This window comes from Armigeres subalbatus, chromosome 3 (assembly GCF_024139115.2).
Source record: "Armigeres subalbatus isolate Guangzhou_Male chromosome 3, GZ_Asu_2, whole genome shotgun sequence".
In the NCBI taxonomy this organism is placed as follows: domain Eukaryota; kingdom Metazoa; phylum Arthropoda; class Insecta; order Diptera; family Culicidae; genus Armigeres; species Armigeres subalbatus.
In genome coordinates this window covers 241,339,349-241,361,065 of record NC_085141.1, presented here as the reverse complement: position 1 = coordinate 241,361,065, position 21,717 = coordinate 241,339,349, and the positions used below count along the sequence as shown (strand labels likewise).

Sequence of the window (21,717 nt, the reverse complement as noted above, 5' to 3'; positions counted from 1 at the left end):
TACTTTTATGCCCAGGGAAGTCGAGACAATTTCCAACCCGAAAATTGCCTAGACCGACACCGGGAATCGAACCCAGCCACCCTCAGCATGGTCTTGCTTTGTAGCCGCGCACGGCACGGCTAAGGAGGGCCCCTAAACGACTCAATTACGATCTGTAAAAGCAGGTATTACGATTGGGAATAGCAACAAATATACCATTTTTAAACAAATCCGAAATCAATACACATTTTCAAAACATATTTTAATTAGATTACATAAATCACAAACTCATGTCGCGCGCCACAGTTTTGGCTGTGCTATTCCCCGTAGAAGTTTCACTTCGCATTCGTTTGGGACCAACTTCTACCTGGAGCACTACACTGGAAAGGATGGCGTTAGCCAAAGCCGAATGCTGCTTGATCGGAGCTCGGAACGTGACGGCGGCGCAGCGTGGTGGTGGCGCTGCTGCACTTTTCAATTGTTTCTTGAATTGCAAACAAATGCACTTACGTAGGTACTTTGCGGACTACATTAAAACTGTCGGCGAACTTTTTTTTATGGCTTCTTCCCTCGTCTTAAACTTTGCATGCGAACGAATGCACCTGAGCGTGCGCGTGCATTGCTCAACTATATGCAAACAAAAATGCATTATCGGCGACAGCAAATCTACATTTTAGAGCTTTGGTTTCTTTTTGACACTGTCCCATCGAAGCCGGTGTTCGCATGTTGGTTTGGTACTTGCCTTCAGGTTCGCCGTGTAGAGTCGTTGTCATCGTCGTCGTCGTCGTCGTTTGGCATCGAAAAGGAGCTCAATGGTCCGTAAGGCTGCCCAATGAGCCGAGTGTGTCGTTTCTCAATCGGGTAACAATAATCAGCTAAAGTAAATCGTTTCCATACAGGCGAGTCTGTTTTTCTTTTGGTGGGTAACCAACGGGATCCTGCTGTAATCAATGCTGCAATTGAGCGACTCAACGATGGGAGTTTCTTTCGATTCAGTGTTCTTACGTTTGGTTTGGTTCAAGTTTGGATGCACAATTAGCACAGCTTTATTGGGCTTACCTAACTTACGGGTCTAATTGAAATCAATCACGTTGACGGCAAGGTATTTGCTAAACTTACCGTCTGGCATTCTTTTCACTGCGGTGGTTTGGCGAAATAAATTAAATTAACCTAAAGGGGCGAGGAACGCAGAACACGAATGTCGAGTTTTGGCGGGGTCTTAGCTATTATCGTAGGTGTAGATGTACGGCGTCTTCTCGGAAGGGCACCTGAAATCTTCGAAGAGCGGTCGCCAGTTGATGCTTTTCTTTCCCACCGGTTCCATGAGATTATTCCACAGCGCAGTACCTGCATATCTGTTGTAGGAGGAAACAGGGTTATAGATTAGCTTTGCTATTCATATTAATATCAAAGAAAATCCCAACTGAATACACCAGAACCTTTATTTATGAGAAGGTGACTTAATTAAATTGTTTCGTATAAAAAGAGTTAGTTGCCCCAATATAAATATTACAATAATTTCAAGAGGATAATGTGTATCGGCAAGCTATTGCTCTTCGACACACTCCAGGAAGGACGCAATTGCATTTGTAAGTTCAATTTCAACTAGCTACATCACAATTAATTGTAAAATTCTCGAGTGGGCACACACGCTTACGGAGAAGTTTTGGCAAAATAATGTTTCTATCTTTATTTTTTGAGCCCGTGCCGATTTTATGATCCTGTCTGAAATACAATCCGTAACCCTAACTAATTGGAATAACTTCTTTCAATTTTCTTTTTATTCAGAAATGCAATAGACGCGCGAAAAGTTTTTAATTGATCTAAAATATATGTCCAAGTAAACGATTCTGGTCAAGAATGTAACGTAAAATTATGGGTTTCTAAGAAAACTAATATCAACAAAATAATCACTTACGCATTTCCTTTCTGGCTCATGTGAAAACAATCGTATGCTAACAGAGTGTAGTCCACGTCCCTACCGTTCATTTTGAGCTGCAAGTAATAATATAATAATAATTCGTCAGTTAGAGAATAATAAATTTTCTATGCAAGTAACAGTTAGTAGACACCTTCCCGTGGTGTGGTACAGAGGAAGTTCTATAAAACCGAAGCCTACACCAAATCAGTAGATGTTTTCTGCTCATTCTTATTGGCATAACACTCTCCCTGTGACATTGCCACCTCGTAGCATAGTGTTTATTCAGCACTTTAACAGTTATTATGGGGTTAGTATACTCTGGCGGTCTATAAAAAAATATTCTCGCGATTTTTCACATGAATAAACTACTGTATATTGTGCAAATTGGTACTTAAGAATGGTATCATTCCCATACCAGTTGTACACCTGGCCACGTCCTTACAATTACGGAAGGAAGGAAAGGAATGCTAGTTCAACATGTACTTGTGAAGCTGCAGGCAACCCATACTACCTTCATAGATGTTTCGGGAAGGAATTTTTTGTTAGTGGTTTGAGTGAATAAATGATAAGATCTATACGACAGTTTATAGCGTTTGTCAATAAAATTATTCAGTTAAAATTTGTAAATATATATTCATTTATTTTATTTACGAAAAAACACACGGATGGCCGACAGAGTACCCGTGTTTCCAATTTTCAACCAATTTAGATAACTTTGCCCGTGTTGGAAACAGGATCTATCAACCAGTTTCAAATATGCTACATGCTCATTGCGGTCCTTAGACCTATGCGCCGTTGCGCCACGTCACCACCGCCGCCGATTTTCTTGCGCCGCCGCCGCCGTATGAGAATTTACCACGCCGCCGAATTTGTTTTACCACGCCGATGGTTATCTAAACTATTGAACCAGTACACACATTTTCAGCCATTTATCAACTTGCATGTACACTGAAGTTTTTTTTACGCGGTTTTTTTTGCGCGTTTTTTTTACGCGGATATTTTTACGCAGTACCGACGTAAAAAAAACCGCGCTATTTAAAAAAAACGACGTCAAAAAACCGCGCTTTTTAAAAAAAACCCAGATTAATCCACCTAGCGGTGATGGTGCCTTTCTCGTTCGTCCAAAAGGTTTGGAAAAATCTCAAATAACACCAATATGTGGATTGGTCTTATTTTTCATATTTTCATATTTCAAATTCTCACCAAACGCAATTTGTTGCAAACAAATCGGATGAGCATAAGAGCAAAAAATGGCATTTTATTTAGTAGTTTTCAAATTAGTATTTTCGCCATAACTTTTGACCCAATTGTACGATCCGGCCAAGTTTCTATAGGAAACAATGGGACAAGATTCTGCGTCGAATGCAATCTGTTGCGAGCGACCTGAGAAGCACACATATTGCACATCAACCACAGTAACTTATATATGACCGGATTCAGTCACAATATGGTTACTGCAACCAGATTTGTTGAAATTGTGTTGCTTGGTATAAGTGGTATAAGTATAAGTGCACTTTCTTAGAAAGTGAGCTAGACTTTTTTGAACTCTTTTTCACAATAAATAGTAATTTGACCATAACATCTAAGCCCATAGTCCGATCTGGCTAATTTTCAATAAGAAAATATGAGACATTCTGCGTCGAATGCAAATGCGAGCAAATCGGTTGAGGAAAAGTGCCTGAAAAATGAGTGACATTCTTTAAGCGATTTTTCATAAAAACCCTGATTAATCCACCTAGCGGAGATGGTGCCTTTCTCGTGCATTATAAAATAGTACCCTGCGTCGTGTGCAACTTGTTGTGAGCAAATCAGTTGAAGATAAGTGCCTGAAAATGAGTAACATTCTTTGGTGGGTGCACACACACACACACACACACACACACACACACACACACACACACACACACACACACACACACACACACACACACACACACACACACACACACACACACACACACACACACACACACACACACACACACACACACACACACACACAGACATCACCTCAATTCGTCGAACTGAGTCGATCGGTATATAACACTATGGGTCTCCGGGCCTTCTATAAAAAGTTTGTTTTTGGAGCGATCATATAGCCTTTACGTATACTTAGTATACGAGAAAGGCAAAAAGTATTTTAGCCATAACTTTCGATTCCATAGTCCGATCTGGCCAATTTTCAATAAAACAATGGTAGAATATCCTGCGTCGAATGCAACTTGTTGCAAGTAAATTAGTTAAGGATAAGTACCTGAAAATGAGTAACATTTCTTTTTGGGTAGGTGCGCACACACACACACACACACACACACACACACACACACACACACACACACACACACACACACACACACACACACACACACACACACACACACACACACACACACACACACACACACACACACACACACACACACACACACACACCGGGACCATTGTCCCTAACCCCTAATCCCAAGGCGTCAAGCGACCCGTGCCGAGGGGATGCATGGCCAGGGGGGTGAAATAATAAGCTAGGCCTTTAACGGAGCCTGTGGGGTACCTGGGCACCCTCCACAGTAATTGTCCCTTACCGCGTCATGCTGGGCTCTGGCGTGGTGGACCTCTTTTCCCGAGCAACTCGTGGGACCAAAATGGAAAACCAAGGCAATTCTTCAACTAGTGATAGTAGTGTAGGCGACAACCCCTTCGCAAGAGGTGGGTTGTTCAGGTCTCCGCCTAGGAGGCCAGAGGCAATAGTCGGCAGCTCAGTGCGCAGCGCCAGCGTGGGTCACTTAACCTTCCTCTCGGCTAAAAAAACGCCGGTAGAGGTTATTGACGGCCCATGGCTTGTGGAGGCGATGAACCGCAAACGCGATGAGCTTTCGGCCTTCGAGGTGGCGACGGAACAGCTGGACGCCATCATCGACTTTGCGTCATCGAAGCATAATATCAGTAAGGACCTCAAGAGGAGCTTGCAGAAACTTCGAAAGTCGATGTTGGACGCCAAGCTGGAAAAGGCGGTCGGGACGGCCAAGTGCGAACCTGTGAAATCCATGGAGTCAAAGTCTACCCAGACAGAGGCCCAAGAATTCGCGGATTTGGGCAAGGTCGAATCGACCGAGGACGTGCCAGCGAAGACGGTGGCGCCAAAGTCTGCCCAGACCGAGGCTCAAGTATTCGCGGGCACGTCAGTGGTGGCTGCTCCAACGGAGCAGACACAAAAACGGGGGAGACAGTCTCCAGGATGAGCTCCTGGGGGCCGCCCCAAACGCGGAGGGTTACTACCCCGAACAAGGGTAGTGGGGCTGGGAAGCCGAACCCCGGCCAGGTACCTCAAAACCGGGGAGGAAGGACCTGGAAAGGTCCGTCCACCCAGGAAAGACGGTGGTAAGGGGTTACGGCAGGCTGAGAGCTCTCAGCCGCCCCAGACCAGGGAAATAGAGGGGATGACGCCTTCTGGACCCTGGTCAAGAACAAGAGGAAACCAAAGACCTCAAGGGCCGTAAGGAAGGCCCAGGCGAATGAGGGTAGCACAAAGTCTGGGTAGGCGCCAATCGCTCCAGAGGCGATGCCTAGTCATCAAAACGGACGAGGCTAAGTACTCGGACGTCTTGAAAACGATGAGGAGTGACGTCAAGCTCGGTGAACTCGGCGCCGACGTACGTCGAATAAGACGTACCCGGACGGGCGAGATGATCCTCGAGCTAAAGCGGGCGTCTCGCAAAAGGGCGCCGCCTACAAGAAGTTGGCGGAGGAAGTCCCTAGGCGAGACGGTCAAGGTGAGGCACTCACGACGGAGGTGAATCTAAGAGTTAAAGACCTAGACGAGATCACCGAAGTCGAAGAGCTCGTCACGGCCTTGCGGCGACAGTGTGAAGTGGAGGCGTCCACCGCAGCCGTTCGGCTACGGAAAGGTCCGGCAGGGACACAGGTAGCATTGGTTCGGCTACCTGCAGTGGACGCCTCCAAGGTAGTCAAGTTAGGGAGCGTCAAGGTGGGGTGGTCGGTATGCCCTGTGGGCATATACGAGCAACCCGAAGTTTGCTTCAAGTGCCTGGAACCGGGGCACAAGCAATGGGACTGCAAAGGCCCTGACAGAAGCAAGCTCTGTCGACGCTGCGGATTGGAGGGACATAAGGCACAATGCTGCACGAACCCTCCCAACTGTTTGATCTGTTCCAGCAAAGCTGCGAACAGCAAGCACCCCATGGGGGGTTCGAAATGCCCGGCGTTTAAGCGTGCTGCAAAATCACAGTGCAGGTAACGCAGCTAAACCTGAACCACTGTAATGCAGCCCAGCAACTGCTGTGTCAGACAGTTGCTGAATAGGGGGCGGATATCGCCATCATAGCAGATCCTTACCGGGTACCCACCAGGAACGGTAATTGGGTCACCGATGGGTCTAAAATGGCGGCGATATGGACAACGGGAAATACCCAGTTCAAGAGTTGGTGTCTTCGACACACGAGGGCTTCGTCATTGCCAAAATCAACGGGGTCTTCTTCTGCAGCTGCTATGCGCCTGCTCGATGGTCGATCGAGCAGTTCGGTCGAATGCTAGATTGTTTGACGGCTAACTTCATGGGGCGTAGGCCGGTGGTGATAGCGGGGACTTCAACGCTTGGGCCGTGGAATGGGGAAGCCGATCCACGAATCAACGGGGCAGATCCTGCTGGAATCACTGGCCATGTTGGATGTGGACTGGCTAATGTCGGTACCAAAAGTACCTACAGCTGGAACGGCGCCGAGTCGATTATCGACGTTACGTTCTGGAGCCCTGGCCAAACGAGTAGTTCGAACTGGAGGGTAGATGATGGCTACACTCACAGCGACCACCTGGCGGTTCGCTACAGTATCGACTATACGACCAGCATTCAGCGGACGGAAGAAGGGGCGAGGCCTAGTCCTCGTATGTGGAAGACATCATACTTCGACGACGAGGTGTTTAAGGAAGCGCTCCGCCGCGAGCACAATACTCTCGGTCTGAGTGGCGAGCAGCTGGTAACAGTACTCTCGCGTGCATGCAATGCCACCATGCCTAGGAAAGTCCACCCTAGGAATGGGAGACCACCGGCTTACTGGTGGACTCAAGCAATTGCGAACCTGCGCCGCGCCTGCCTACGGGCAAGGAGGCGGATGCAGCGAGCACGCACAGAAGAGGAGCGTGTTGAACGACGGGTGGCGTTCGTGGCTGCTAGAGCCGCTCTGAAGACTGAGATTAGATCAAGCAAAAAAGCCTGCTTCGAGGGCCTGTGTCAAAGTGCCAACGCGAATCCATGGGGTGACGCCTATGGGGTCGTAATGGCCAAGACACGTGGGGCGATGGCCCCTACAGAGCGGTCTCCAGAGATGCTGGAGAGGATCATCGCGGGGCTCTTCCCACGTCACGACCCAAGCCCCTGGCCTCCATTCGTGAAGCTGCCAGGAGCCAGGGTGGCCGACGAGGGAAGAGTAACTGTGGCGGAACTTGCGGGGATTGCACAGTTCCTTAGTGTAGGTAAGGCGCCAGGACCGGATGGTATTACGAACCTAGCCATCAAAGCGGCCATTGCTGAGGCTCCCGAGATGTTCAAATTTGCCATGCAGAGATGCCTGAACGAAGGAGTCTTCCCTGAAGCATGGAAAGGCAGAGCTTGGTCCTATTGCCCAAGGCGGTAAAACCACCGGGGGGTCCGTCGGCATATAGACCAATATGCTTGCTTGATACGGCGGGGAAGGTGCTCGAGGAGATCATCCTCAACAGGTTGTTGATACGCACGGAGGGTGCGGATGGTCTATCGAGTAACCAGTTTGGCTTCCGAAAGGGTAAGTCGACCGTAGACGCTATATTGTCGGTTACCAAATCGCGGAGAAAGCTATCTAGCGTAAGAAGAGGGGAGTTCGCTATTGTGTAGTAGTGACTCTAGACGTGAGGAATGCATTCAATAGTGCCAGTTGGGCAGCTATTGCAGATGCGCTCCTGCGTCTTGGAATTCCTGAGTACCTGTACAAGATTCTCGGAAGCTACTTCCAGAATCGAGTACTGGTATACGACACGGAGGCGGGTCGGAAGTGTGTTGACATAACCTCAGGGGTTCCGCAAGGTTCCATACTGGGTCCGGTGTTATGGAACGTCATGTACGACGGTGTCTTGAGGTTGAAGTTCCCGGTGGGCGTGGTAATCGTTGGCTTCGCTGACGATATTACGCTGGAGGTCTACGGCGAATCGATCGAAGAGGTGGAGTTGACTGCAGCCCACTCGATCGCAATTGTGGAGGAGACTGAGGTGGTTGTTGTTAACAACCGAAAGTCGGAGCAGCAAGCGGTGATAAGGGCAGGCAACTGCACGATCACCTCTGAACGCTCCATCAAACTCTTGGGGGTAATAATCGACGATAAGCTCACCTTTGGTAGCCACGTCAATTACGCCTGCAAGCGTGCCTCCACAGCTATAGTGGCATTGTCCCGGATGATGTCCAATAGCTCTGCGGTTTATGCCAGCAAGCGCAAGCTTCTGGCTGGCGTTGCTCTGTCCATACTGAGGTATGGGGGGCCAGCTTGGGGCACGGCCCTGCGTATTAACTGCTACAGAACGAAGTTAGAAAGTACGTATAGGCTCATGTGCCTAAGAGTTGCGAGCGCGTACCGTACCGTGTCGCACGATGCACTCTGCGTCATCACCGGTATGATGCCTATTGACATCGTTATCGGTGAAGACATAGAGTGCTTTGAAATGCGCGGCACGAGAGGCATCCGCAGGACTGTCAGGTTGGCCTCAATGGTCAAATGGCAGCGTGCGTGGGACAGTTCCACTAAGGGTAGATGGACACATAGGTTGATACCGGAGATAGGTACGTGGGTCAAGAGGCGCCATGGGAAATCACTTTCCACCTGACCCAGGTCCTTACAGGCCATGGTTGCTTCAGACAGTACCTACACCGGTTCGGACACTCGGCCTCGCCCGAGTGTCCGGTGTGCGTTGGTTTAGAGGAAACGGCGGAACACGTGTTGTTCGTGTGCCCGCGTTTTCGCACAATGCGTGACCATATGCTTGCCACATGTGGTCTGGACACTACCCCGGACAACCTAGTTCGGAGGATGTGTAAAGATGAAGTTGGCTGGAACGCCGTTTTATCGGCTATCGTCCAAATCGTCTCGGAGCTACACAGAAGGTGGCGCGTGGACTCGAGGGATGGCTAATTCAGGCGCAAATAAGAGGTGGTCCAAGGGTTCGGAGTCGGCTTCATGGGTCATACCGGTGCCCTGTGGTCGAACTCGATCCTTTTATCGAACAAGTGGCCGCGTGAAAAACAACATGGTATCGTCGCTTTCGCGGCGTCGGTCAACCGGGCGGGTTCCGAGCCCGAGGACGGAAAGGAGTCCTCGTCAAGGCTGGGGCAGGCGTAGGCCTCGCGTCGGCAAGTCCCTCTGTGTGCTGGCGAATAGGCCCTATCGCAGAAAGGTCAATTTGGAGTGCACGCGGCATCATCATTCTTGATACCAGTCGTGCAGAGGGAAGCAGGCGCGAAGTCGACCCTGCCCACCTTCCGAGGACATAGGGCGTGGTAAGGCCACCTGGAAAGCCGGCAATGCGCTGGCACGATACCATGGTGTTCTTCTAAAAAAGCGAGTCACGATGTTCGATGCTGCAAGGACACGCAGCTAACCTCGAGGGTGCGTTATGCACTGGCCCCCTTTGAAGCATTACTTTCTGGTTGTACCGAAGGGACGATGGGCTTGGCGGCAATGGAAACGGTTTTAGCGGGTCGGGGATGCAGTCCTGCCTCCCTCATTGGAGGTGGCCCCTAATCCCGCACTTCCTGGTCAACCCAGGATGTCTGTTGAGCAGATTCCCCCTCCATTGTTTAGGAAGAAAAAAAACACACACACACACACACACACACACACACACACACACACACACACACACACACACACACACACACACACACACACACACACACACACACACACACACACACACACACACACAGACATCACCTCAATTCGTCGAGCTGAGTCGATCGGTATATAACACTATGGGTCTTCGGGCCTTCCATAAAAGTTTGTTTTTGGAGCGATCATATAGCCTTTACGAATACCTACTTAGTATACGAGGAAGACAAAAAGTATTTTGGCGATAACTTCCGATCCCATAGTCCGGTCTGGCCATTTTTCAAACAATGAGACACTTTTTCTGCGTCGAATGCAACTTGTTGCAAGCAAATCGGTTGAGGATTAGTGCCCGAAAAATGAGTTACACTTTTTTACGCGATTATTCCGTAAAAAAGTATTTTGGCCATAACTTCCGATCCCATAGTCCTATCTGACAAATTTTCTATAGGAAATAATGGGACACGATTCTGCGTCGAATGCAACTTGTTGGCGACCAACTTGAGAATAAGTGCCCGAAAAATGAGTGACACTTTTTGCGCAATTATTCAGTAAAAAAAAAGTATTTTGGCCATAACTTCCGATCCCATAGTCCGATCTGACCAATTTTCAATAGGAAACAATGAGACACTTTTCTGCGTCGAATGCAACTTGTTGCGAGTAAATCTGTTAAGGATAAGTGCCCGAAAAATGAGTGACACTTTTTCACGCGATTATTCCGTAAAAAAAGTATTTTGGCCATAACTTTCGATCCCATAGTCCGGTCTGGCCAATTTTCAATAGGAAACAATGAGAAACTTTTCTGCGTCGAATGCAACTTGTTGCGAGTAAATCGGTTGAGGATAAGTGCCCGAAAAATGAGTGACACTTTTCTACGTGATTATTCAGTAAAAAAAAGTATTTTGGCCATAACTTCCGATCCCATAGTCCGATCTGACCAATTTTCAATAGGAAACAATGGGACATCATTCTGCGTCGAATGCAACTTGTTGCGAGTAAATCTGTTAAGGATAAGTGCCCGAAAAATGAGTGACACTTTTTCACGCGATTATTCCGTAAAAAAAAGTATTTTGGCCTTAACTTCCAATTCCATAATCCGATCTCGCCAATTTTCAATAGGAAACAATGGGACAGGATTCTGCGTCGAATACAACTTGTTGCGAGCAAATCGGTTAAGGATAAATGCCTGAAAAATGAGTGACATTTTTAATCAATTTTTTATAAAAGAGGGTATTTTGGCCATAACTTCCGATCCCATAGTCCGATCTGACCAATTTTCAATAGGAAACAATGGTAGAGTATCCTGCGTCGAATGCAACTTGTTGCGAGTAAATCAGTTTAGGATAAGTACCTAAAAATGAGTGACATTTTTTTGGGTTGGTGCACAGACACACACATACACACACACACACACACACACACACACACACACACACACACACACACACACACACACACACACACACACACACACACACACACACACACACACACACACATACACACAGACATCACCTCAATTCGTCGAGCTGAGTCGATCGGTATATAACACTATGGGTCTCCGGGCGTTCTATAAAAAGTTTGTTTTTGGAGCGATCATATAGCCTTTACGTATACTTAGTATACGAGAAAGGCAAAAATGGTATAATTTTCGATCCCATAGTCCGATATGGCCAATTTTCAATAGAAAACAACGGGACAGGATTCTACGTCGAATGCAACTTGTTGTGAGCAAATCGATTGAGGATAAGTGCCCGGAAAATGAGTGACATTTTTTACGCGATTTTTTCGTATGAATTTGTATTTTGGCCATAACTTTCGATCCCATAGTTCGATCTGGCCAATTTCAAATAGGAAATAATGGGACAGGATTCTGCGTCGAATGCAATTTGTTGCGAGCAAATCGGTTGAGGCTAAGTGCCCGAAAAATGAGTGACATTTTTTACGCGATTTTTTTGTATGAATTTGTATTTTGGCCATAACTTCTGATCCCATAGTCCGATCTGACCAATTTCAAATAGGAAACAATGGGACAGGCAGAGATGCATCCTGAACAGCACATGAGCCAAGAGCGCGCCTTGATGTTCTAAGTTTTGAACTCTGTAAGTGTTTGGTTTTGTTAATTGTGTGTATCGAAGAGATTTTGTATTTTAATAATCGTAAATGTGTATGACATGATGTTTTTGTGTGAGTTTGAAGGTTTTTCCCCAGCAGAGGCCCACTTGGCATACAAGAAGATAGCCACTAGGAGCAACCACCTTAACTGCTACCAACCACACACCAAGCTTCTTCAACCCACCACCAGGAGCCGCAGGATACGGAGTTGGGAGCGGCCATGATGGGTTGCACAATTGGGTGGCACGAAAAAGGGATGGAGACTGTGAAAAGTCGATGACCGGAGATGGGGTCATGAACCTTGGGGCTGATTGGTCTGGGACAAGTCGTTCACTTACCCGGCAGTTGTGGACAAGACTAGATGTGCGAAGCGCTAATTAGAAGTCTAAAGACAAACAGTTTTAAGTTACCAGATTGTGAGCAGAAGGAGGAAAATCAGGTAACCACCCAACCCCATCTCCAGGCAACTTGCGGAATGCCTGTATTGTGATCGTTTTTGTGATACGTGATTTCCGTTTCAATCAAATTAGGACCCCGTTGTTCCACCGTGGTGTCGCTATTCCGACCGCTGTATCTACGATACGGCCCTAGTTCCCGGGGAGTCCTTGAGTCATCATAGAACCCCTTCGCCGGGTAGATTCCGGCACCGTTAATCGCCGAAGACCGATCCGTCAACATATCGGTAGTCTAGGACGCGCAGCTGGATCGTCAACTATCCGCCGACGAACCCTTGGTGCCACCCACGACGCGGAACGTGACCAGACGTGGTCGAAGCCATCCGTAGAGACAGAGAGAGCAGAAACGCGGAGAAGGAGAGGAAGTGGTTGTGGAGTGAAGAAAGGGGCCCCGCATTGTAAGGTTAGCTAGTGGATAAGGAAGTGGGAGGAAAGTTAGAAGGAGTGTAGCCAATAAAAAAGTGCTGGTAGGTTTTCCTTTATTCAAGTGCGAAGATTCCCTGTCCCGACCCTGAGGCAGTTGATTCGGGGAGTCTCGGAAGTTCTCCCGGTTGGCTAGACCGGCAATTACAACTCTGAACACAGTTCAGTGTGCACTGGGTTGGTACGCAAGCAAAACGATCATGGTAACTAAGATTCCTTAGATTTGGAACAATACAAAAACATACGAGCATGCTTGATTTTTATCCGTTAGACGCACACGTGCTCCATTACTAGCCGAAAAATGAGTAGCATGCCGTCGCTTGAGTTTGTTTTCCTAGGATACAAGTTGCTAAGTTAGGTCAGTGCTCTTGAACAGTGTGCAGTGTTCAGAACTTTTTGAACACGAACACGCGTTCTCGTGTTCAGATGCATCTCTGGGGACAGGATTCTGCGTCGAATGCAACTTGTTGCGAGCAAATCGGTTGAGGATAAGTGCCCGAAAAATGAGTGACATTTTTTACGCGATTTTTTCGTATGAATTTGTATTTTGGCCATAACTTCTGATCCCATAGTTCGATCTGGTCAATTTCAAATAGGAAACAATAAGACAGGATTTTGCATCGAAGGCAACTTGTTGCGAGCAAATCGGTTGAGAATAATTTCCCGAAAAATGAGTGACATTTTTTAAGCGATTTTTTCGTATGAATTTGTATTTTGGTCATAACTTCTGATCCCATAGTCCGATCTGACCAATTTCAAATAGCAAACAATGGCACAGGATTCTGCGTTGAATGCAATTTGTTGTGAGCAAATCGGTTGAGAATAAGTTCCCGAAAAATGAGTGACATTTTTACGCGATTTTTTCGTATGAATTTGTATTTTGGCCATAACTTCTGATCCCATAGTCCGATCTGACCAATTTCAAATGGGAAACAATGGGACAGGATTCTGCGTCGAATGCAACTTGTTGCGAGCAAATCGGTTGAGAATAAGTGCCCGAAAAGTGAGTGACATTTTTTACGCGATTTTTTTGTATGAATTTATATTTTGGCCATAACTTCTGATCCCATGGTCCGATCTGGCCAATTTCAAATAGGAAACAATAAGGCAGGATTCTGCGCCGAATGCAACTTGTTGCGAGCAAATCGGTTGAGGATAAGTGCCCGAAAAATGAGTGACATTTTTTGAGTAGTTTTGCGCACACACACATACACACACACACAGACATCATCTCGATTCGTCGAACTGAGTCGATTGGTATATAACACTATGGGTCTCCGGGCCTTCTATAAAAAGTTTGTTTTTGGAGCGATCATATAGCCTTTACCGTATACTTAGTATACGAGAAAGGCAAAAACGACGTCAAAAACCCCAATAGAAAAGAAAATTAGAAAATTAGAAAATTTTATATGTTGGTGCCTACTGGGGACTTAGAACATTTTTTATGCCGGTGCTACTGGGACTTAGAAGATTTTAAATTGGGACTATAATGGCCGTCCTGCCCGTCTTCCTATTTGTTCGCTAGGTGTTGTTTGTAGGTCTAGTACGCTAGTATGGATCGTGATATGGCATGGTTTTGTGGATATGAAACCAGGAATGTGTTTCGATCTATGCTCAAACTCATCCAAGAATCTCCTGAATAACCTTGAGATCTATAAAGATCGTCCGCTTGTTTCAAATATGGTACATGCTCTGTGTGACTCATAGAATAGATTGGTTCAGATCCCAAGTTATTGGTCATCCAAAAATTTCTGAAGAAGGCTTTTAGATCCAACGCGTAACAAAGATCTATCAACTGTTTCAAATATGGTACATGCTCTGTGTGACTATAGAATAGATTGTCAAAGCCAGTTATTGGTCATCCAAAAAATCTGAAGCAAGGCCTTTAGATCTACACGCGTAACCAAAGATCTGTCCAACTGCTTCAAATAGGCATGCTCTGTGTGTTTCAAGAAATGTTGCAGCATAAGTTCTGGTCATCCAGAAAATTTCCGAAGGCCTTCAGATCTCACGTGTAACCAAAGATTTATCCACCTGTTTCAATATATGCTCATGTGACCTATAGGATAGATCAAAGAATAATCAAAGCGTAAGTTCTTCGTCATCCAAGAGATCCTTGAAGTAATTTTTAGATCTACGCGTAGCCAAAGATCTATCAGGTGTTTTAATATGATACATGTCTTCGTGGTTTATAGAATATACTGCGTTCGCATAATGTCTTGGTCATCCAAAAGTTCAGTAAGCTTTACATCTACACGAGTAACCAAAGATCTATCGGCTTTCTTTCTAGGTACCTGCACTGTGTGGTTCCAAATCAATATCTGTAACGAATGAATGTGAAAGTGCTACTCACAATAGACCAGACTTGTACTATCCTACAATTTGTCCGAATTCAATACTAATGCTTATGCTAATAATAAGCTAGTACTACACCACTAAGAGCATGTAGCATATTTGAAACAGGCGGACAAATCTTTGGTTTCGTATAGATTCAAAGGCCTTGCTTCGGATTTTTTTGAAACCAAGAACGTAGGCTTTGAATACAATATTCTATGAGTCACGCAGAGCATGTATCATATTTGAAAAAGCTGATAGATCTTTTGGTTACGCTGTAGATCAAAGGCCTTACTGAAATTTTCTTGATGCACCAGAGCTATGCTCTCAACACAATCTATTCTATGAGTCACAAAGAGCATGTAGCATATTTGAAACAGGGACAGATCTTTGGTTAGCGTGTTGATCTTAAGGTCTCATTCGAATTTTTTGGATGACATGAACTATGCTTTGAACACACATTCTATGAGTCAGTAGAGCATGTCCCATATTTGAAACAGGCGGACAGATCTTTTGTTTCCGTGTAGATCTAAAAGCCTTGTTTCGGAATTTTTGGAAGACCAAGAACTTAGGCTTTGAACACAATCTATTCTATGAGTCACAGAGCATGTACCTATTTGAAACAAGAGGACAGATCTTTATAGATCTCAAGGCCTTATTTCAGGAGATTCTTGGATGAGTTTGAGCATAGATCGGAACACATTCCTGGTTTCATATCACAAAAACTGGGGCGGCAGGGACTTTCCTGTGGGCTTGACGACCCTCCCATGGCCACTGCGAGTTAGACCGGACCATCGTCCCTAACCCCTAATCCCAAGGCGTCAAGCGACGAGGGGATGCATGGCCAGGGGATGAAAAAGAGGCCTTTAACGGAGCCTGTGGGTACCTGGCACCCCCACAGTAATTGTCCCTTACCGCGTCAGCTGGGCTCTGGCTGATGGACCTCTTTTCCCGAGCAACCTGTGGTACCAAAATGAAAACCAAGTCAATTAATCAAGGTAGTAGTGTAGGCGACAACCCTTCGCAAGAGGTGGGTTGCCAGGTCTCCGCCCAGGAGGCCAAGGCAAAGTCTGCAGCTCAGTGCGCAGCGCCAGCGTGGGTCACTCAACCTTCCTCTCGGCTAAAAAAACGCCGGTTATTGACGGCCCAGGCTTGTGGAGGCGATGAACCGCAAATGGGCTTTCGCCTTCGAGGTGGCGAGAACAGCTGGACGCCATCATCGACTTTGCGTCATCGAAGCATAATATCAAGCGACCTCAAGAGGAGCTTGCAGAAACTTCGAAAGTCGTGCTGACGCCAAGCTGGAGAGGCGATCAGGACGGCCAAGTGTAAACCCGTGAAATCGGTGGAATCAGGTTCACCCAGACTGAGGCCCAAGGATTCGGGACTCGCAAGGTCGAACTGACGAGGCGTGCCAGGAAGACGGTGGTACCAAAGTCTACCCAGACTGAGGCTCAAGTATTTGGTGGGTACGGTGAATGCTCCAACGGAGCAGACACAAAAACGGGGAGACAGTTCTAGGGACATTCCTGGCGGCGCTCCAAACACGGAGGATTACTTCCCGAACAAGGGTAGTGGGGCTGGAAGCTGAACCCCGGCCAGGTATCCCAAAACCGGGGAGGAAGGACCGGAAACCTGGACCGACCACCAGGAAAGACGGTGGTAGGGTTACGGCAGGCTGAAAGTTCTAGCCGCACCAGACCAGGGAAGATGGGATGATCCTGGACCCTGGTCAAGAACAAGAGAAACGTAGACGTCAAGGGCCGAAAAGAAGGCCCAGGCGAATGAGGGCAAGAAGTTCAGGGTAGGCGCCAATCGCTCCAGGGCGATGCCCTAGTCATCACGGCGGACGAGGCTAAGTACTCGGACGTTTTGAAGATCAGGAGTGACGTCATCGGTGAACTCGGCGCGACGTACGTCAAATAAGACTACCGAGGGCGAGATGATCCTCGAGCTGAAGCGGGCGTCTCGCAAAGGGTGATGCCTCAAGAGTTGGCGGGAAGTTCAGGCGAGACGGTCAGTGAGGGCACCTACTACGGAGGTGAATCTATAAAAGACTGGACGAGATCATGAAGTCGAAGAGCTCGTCACGGCACTGCGGCGACAGTGTGAAGTAGAGACGTCACCGCAGCCATTCGGCTACGGAAAGGTCCGGGGAACGGCAGATTGGTTCTATCGCAGCGGACGCCTCCAAGGTACGGTTAGGAAGCGTCAAGGTGGAATGGTCGGTATGCTGTGGGCATATACGAGCAACCCGAAGTTTGATTCAAGTGCCTGGAACACAAAGCAATGACTGCAAAGGCCCTGACAGAAGAATCTGCGACGCTGCGGATTGAGGGACATAAGGCACAATGCTGTACGAACCTCCCATGTTTGAGTTTCAGCAAAGTTGTGAAAAAGCACCCCATGGGGGTCTGATGTTCGGCTTTTAAGCGTGCTGCAAAATCAGGCAGTAGTAACGTGCCGGCTTGCTCGGCCTCACCTGAGTGTGTGTGCGCAGGTTTAGAGGAAACGGAGGAACGTTGTTCGTGCTCACGTTTCGCGCATACGACCACATGTTGCCACATGTGTCTGGACACTACCCCGGAAAACCTAGTTCGGAGGATGTGTAAAGATGAAGGCTGGAATGCTGCTTATCAGCTATCATCCAAATCTCCGGAGCTACACAGAAGGTGGCGCGTGGACTCAGGATGGCTAGTTCAGGCGCAAATAAGAGTGGTCCAAGGGATCGGAGTCGGTTCATGGGTCATACCGGTGTCATGCTCTGTGGTCGACTCGATTCTTTTATCGAACAAGTGGCCGCGCGAAGAACAAATGGTATCGTCGCTTTCGCGGCGTCGGTCTACGGCGGGTTCCGAGCCTGAGGACCAAAGGGGTCCTCGTCAAGGCTGGGGCAGCGTAGGCACCGCGTCGGCAAGTCCCTCTGTGTGTTGGAATGGACCCTGTCGCAGAGAGAAGTAGGCATAATCATTTCGATACATGCAGAGGAAGAAGGCGAAGTCGACCTTCCCACCTTCCGATGACATAGGGCGTGGTAAGGCCACCTGGAAAGCGGCAACTGCACGTACGCCATGGTGTTCTCTAAAAGCGAGTCACGATGTCTCGCTGCAAGGACACGCACTAACCTCGAGGGTGCGTATGCACTGGCCCCTTTGAAGCATTACTTTCTGTTGTGAAGGACATGGGCTTGGCGGCAATGGAAACGGTTTAGCGGGTCGGGATGTAGTCCTGCCTCCCTTTGTTTGATGTTGAGGTGGTCCCTAACCCACACCCCTGGACAACCCAGGATGTCTGTTGAGCAGATTCCCTCCATTGCTTGGGAAGAAAAAAATCCCAAGTCCATTCATTGTGTTCTTGTTCAATTTTGGTTATATGAATCACGGAGTAACACACGAATTGTGTGGTCCTAATGTTCATGCTCAATATTGTGTTTTGATTTTAGAATTCTATTAATAGCTTACAGCTATGCAGTCACTATGCTTGATGTTGAAAAAACTGATATATTTTCGAGATTTTGAACAAACTGTCTAATTTTACCTTAGATGAAAGAACCAACCATCTTGAAATGGTTCAAAAGCCAAAGACAATCCTCACGGAATTCAAATTTAAAAGTAAAGGAAGCCACAACTGTCATTATCATTATTATTTCAGTTTTGCTGCGTTGCAGCATGCGTGAAATCCTTGTTTTTACTCAAACTCGCAAAAATTTGTAAATGTTACAATTGTGATCATGCAGTAAAGTCAAAAGTATATTTAAATTTGTTTATTGTAATTATACTTTTGCCTTCTCGTATATATTTTTTTTCACAAACTACGTTTGCAAAAGCGATATTTTTATTGCTTGTGGAGGTTTTGTAATTTTGCTTGTCCCTTTAGTGACAAAGATCAAAAATTATCATTGAAGAAGTCTATTGAGTACATCTTATGTTGATAGGTATCGAAAAGCAATTTCCAAACGGCTTGGAAAGTCATTTTAATATTTTGTATCGAATTTTATACTTAATTGGTCATATTTAAGACAGAACAGACGTCCGTTTTTGAAAACGACTTGATATAATTAGGAATGTTTTCAAATTTTAATGGAAGTCGTTTAGATGCATATGGCTTGTTGGCTACTCTTCAAAGAACAGACATCTTGTGTCAATCGGATATTTTATCTAGAAGTGCCAAGTGGATGCTCCCAGAGATCAATGTTGATAGAGACAATATAGCGCATTGACATGAAATTGTTTTCCGTCATTCGAGCCGGTAAACAAAACGACACTCACGATATGTGCGTCGACCATGGCTGGTAGACAACGGCAAACTGTCCAGTCGACGAAATTCGTCCATCCGTGAGACTTCCTGCTCCACCTCAACCATCGCTTGCTGAATCATCTTCCAGCGGTGCCTGGAATTGTCAGTCTGGTTTAGGCCATTCCGACCAACAGGAAATTCACCATGATGCAGCGTATGGCACACTCCGGGCTTTGGATCTCGCCTACTACCGTTTCCACTGATGGCACTGATACGACGTTCACGAACGTCCTCGGCATATAGTCCCGCAGGTAGCGGCGCCGGATCATCCGCAACCGGTGCTTCGGGGCAGATCTTCAGGGCCCATCGACACACGAACGAGCAATGTCATTTCCCGATGGTGATTGTGACCATCTTCCAGTCCGTTTGAAGTCCACCCTCGGATCGGAGCGGATTCTTTGACCAGCGAACGTGCCATGAATGGCATGTCGTACGAGACGGCACCTATTTCGGCCATGTTAAACTGCGTTTCGCGATGGAACGGATAGGCGTCGCCCAGACTGTAAACGACAAGCTTTACAAGAGATGGGACATGTTGTTAGGGTTATGCGATATTACGGGTGAAAATTTAAAAAGATTTCATTGAAAAGAAACCGTAACACCTTGTCGATCAAAAGTGCTTAATTCCAAACGAACTAATTTTCTTCATTTTGTAATGAAAATATGACATCTAATGCCACATATCCTTACGAGTGATGATTAGATTTCATAGTTCGTCACTAAGTGTCTTCTTGTCGACGGCATTTGTGTGCAACCTTTTCCGGTCATCGTCAAGGCGAAGGCATTAATAAAAACGGATTTTATTTGCATACACCATTTTGCGCCACGTCTCATGCTATTTGCTTGGTCGCGAGGTGCAGAAATAAACATTATTTAATCATAATTGCATGAAAATGCTGCAAAAGAAGAATACTTAATCAGTATGCAGCTCATTGATAGTTTTAAACGGTGAGGCTCAGCTGGAGCTGGCATCAAAACATAAAACACATATTTTTGCTTCGCTATTGAATAATTAGAAACAGGTTATCACATTTAGGCCTGCAATTTGTGTATACACATGCATCGTAGGTATGCGCCATTAGGCAAGTACTGTAGGCATATATGATGTGCTATGAATGTGTAAAGCTACATTGCCAAGACAAATGCTCAAAAACAAAACAATATTCGAAGTTTGGATTTCAGACATGATTCTACAAACCAGATTAATCCACCATGGTGATTATGCCTTCTCGCGGTAAAAATAGTATATTGGCATTACTTCAGAGCCCATCGTCCGATCAGACTAATTTTTAATAGGAATAATGAGACAAGATTCTGCGTCGAATGCAACCCGTTGCGAGGAAATCTTCAGGTAAGTGCATTAAAAGTGAGTTGATTTTTACGTGCTTTTTCTGAGAAAAGTATTTTGGCCATATGAATCAAAACGGAACGATTAATGAACAATAATATGTCTTTTCGCCATTCGCCACATGTTTTCCAACATCATTACTATGTCACACTTTTTTTTAAATTTAAATGAAATAGATGATTAATGGTCTATACCGTTGGTTCCAAACTGTGGATCACCAAAGATAAATTATTCATACTAATCATCTACTTTGTGCCAAAAATCACTAGAACTGAGAATTCTGCTTTAGCACCACTAGAAGGTAACGGAAAACTTATTTAATACTTGTTGCACTGATTTACAAAATTATGGTCAATTCTTTCCATAGCTGAACGCTATGAAACGCATCTCTGTATAGTATTAGCATCTACGGCTTAGCATATCTGTATACTAATTTATAGATACATTCATTCACAGCTGTAGCGATTTACAGAACCTGGAGCCGTAACGTGAAAAAAGGATGAATTTTATTATCATTTTCATATCAATCCAACAACATTGGACTACCTGAGCTCTTTATTACTAGCGTAATATGTTCAAACATATGGTAACGTGTCTAAATCACTTAAATGGGGTATAAGATCTTGCCCAAAATCAACTGCAGGAATTATTTACAATTATTATAGAAATTCAAAAATTAAGATCATGTAGCTGAAATAAATAGTTGTCCTTTTTCCACAGATAGCATTCACGGATTACAAAAGAAAAGAAATTCGTAGATATCTTAGCAAAAGCGTTAGAGGAACGTCCAAAATGCTTAGTCGTGAGATGACCATAAATGCCTAAGTCAAATTAAAATATATTAATTGAAATGCATGCTCGTAAAAAAGGTATGAAATTCATTTCAAATCTGCTGCTATGTATTTGTTGCAGTCCTTGAATAATGTATTTATTAATAATGTCACAACCTTACCGGAGTGCACACTAATTGAAATAGCATCAATTGAT

The 21,717-nt window shown here is 45.9% G+C and overlaps 1 protein-coding gene across 5 annotated transcripts in view; it reads right to left on the bottom strand.

Annotated features, from left to right (window-relative positions):
• Window positions 1-995: 995 nt before the first annotated feature.
• LOC134227325 (phospholipase B1, membrane-associated-like) overlaps window positions 996-21,717 on the bottom strand; it is a 124,253-nt gene continuing 103,531 nt past the window's right edge. For all 5 annotated transcript variants that reach the window (XM_062708712.1, XM_062708717.1, XM_062708716.1 and 2 more), the window contains 2 exons: window positions 1,898-1,974; window positions 996-1,334 (listed from right to left, as the gene is read on the bottom strand). In XM_062708712.1, the coding sequence (XP_062564696.1) occupies window positions 1,199-1,334; window positions 1,898-1,974 (213 nt within the window). In that variant the 3' untranslated portion in view covers window positions 996-1,198. The remainder of the gene's footprint in view (window positions 1,335-1,897; window positions 1,975-21,717) is intronic.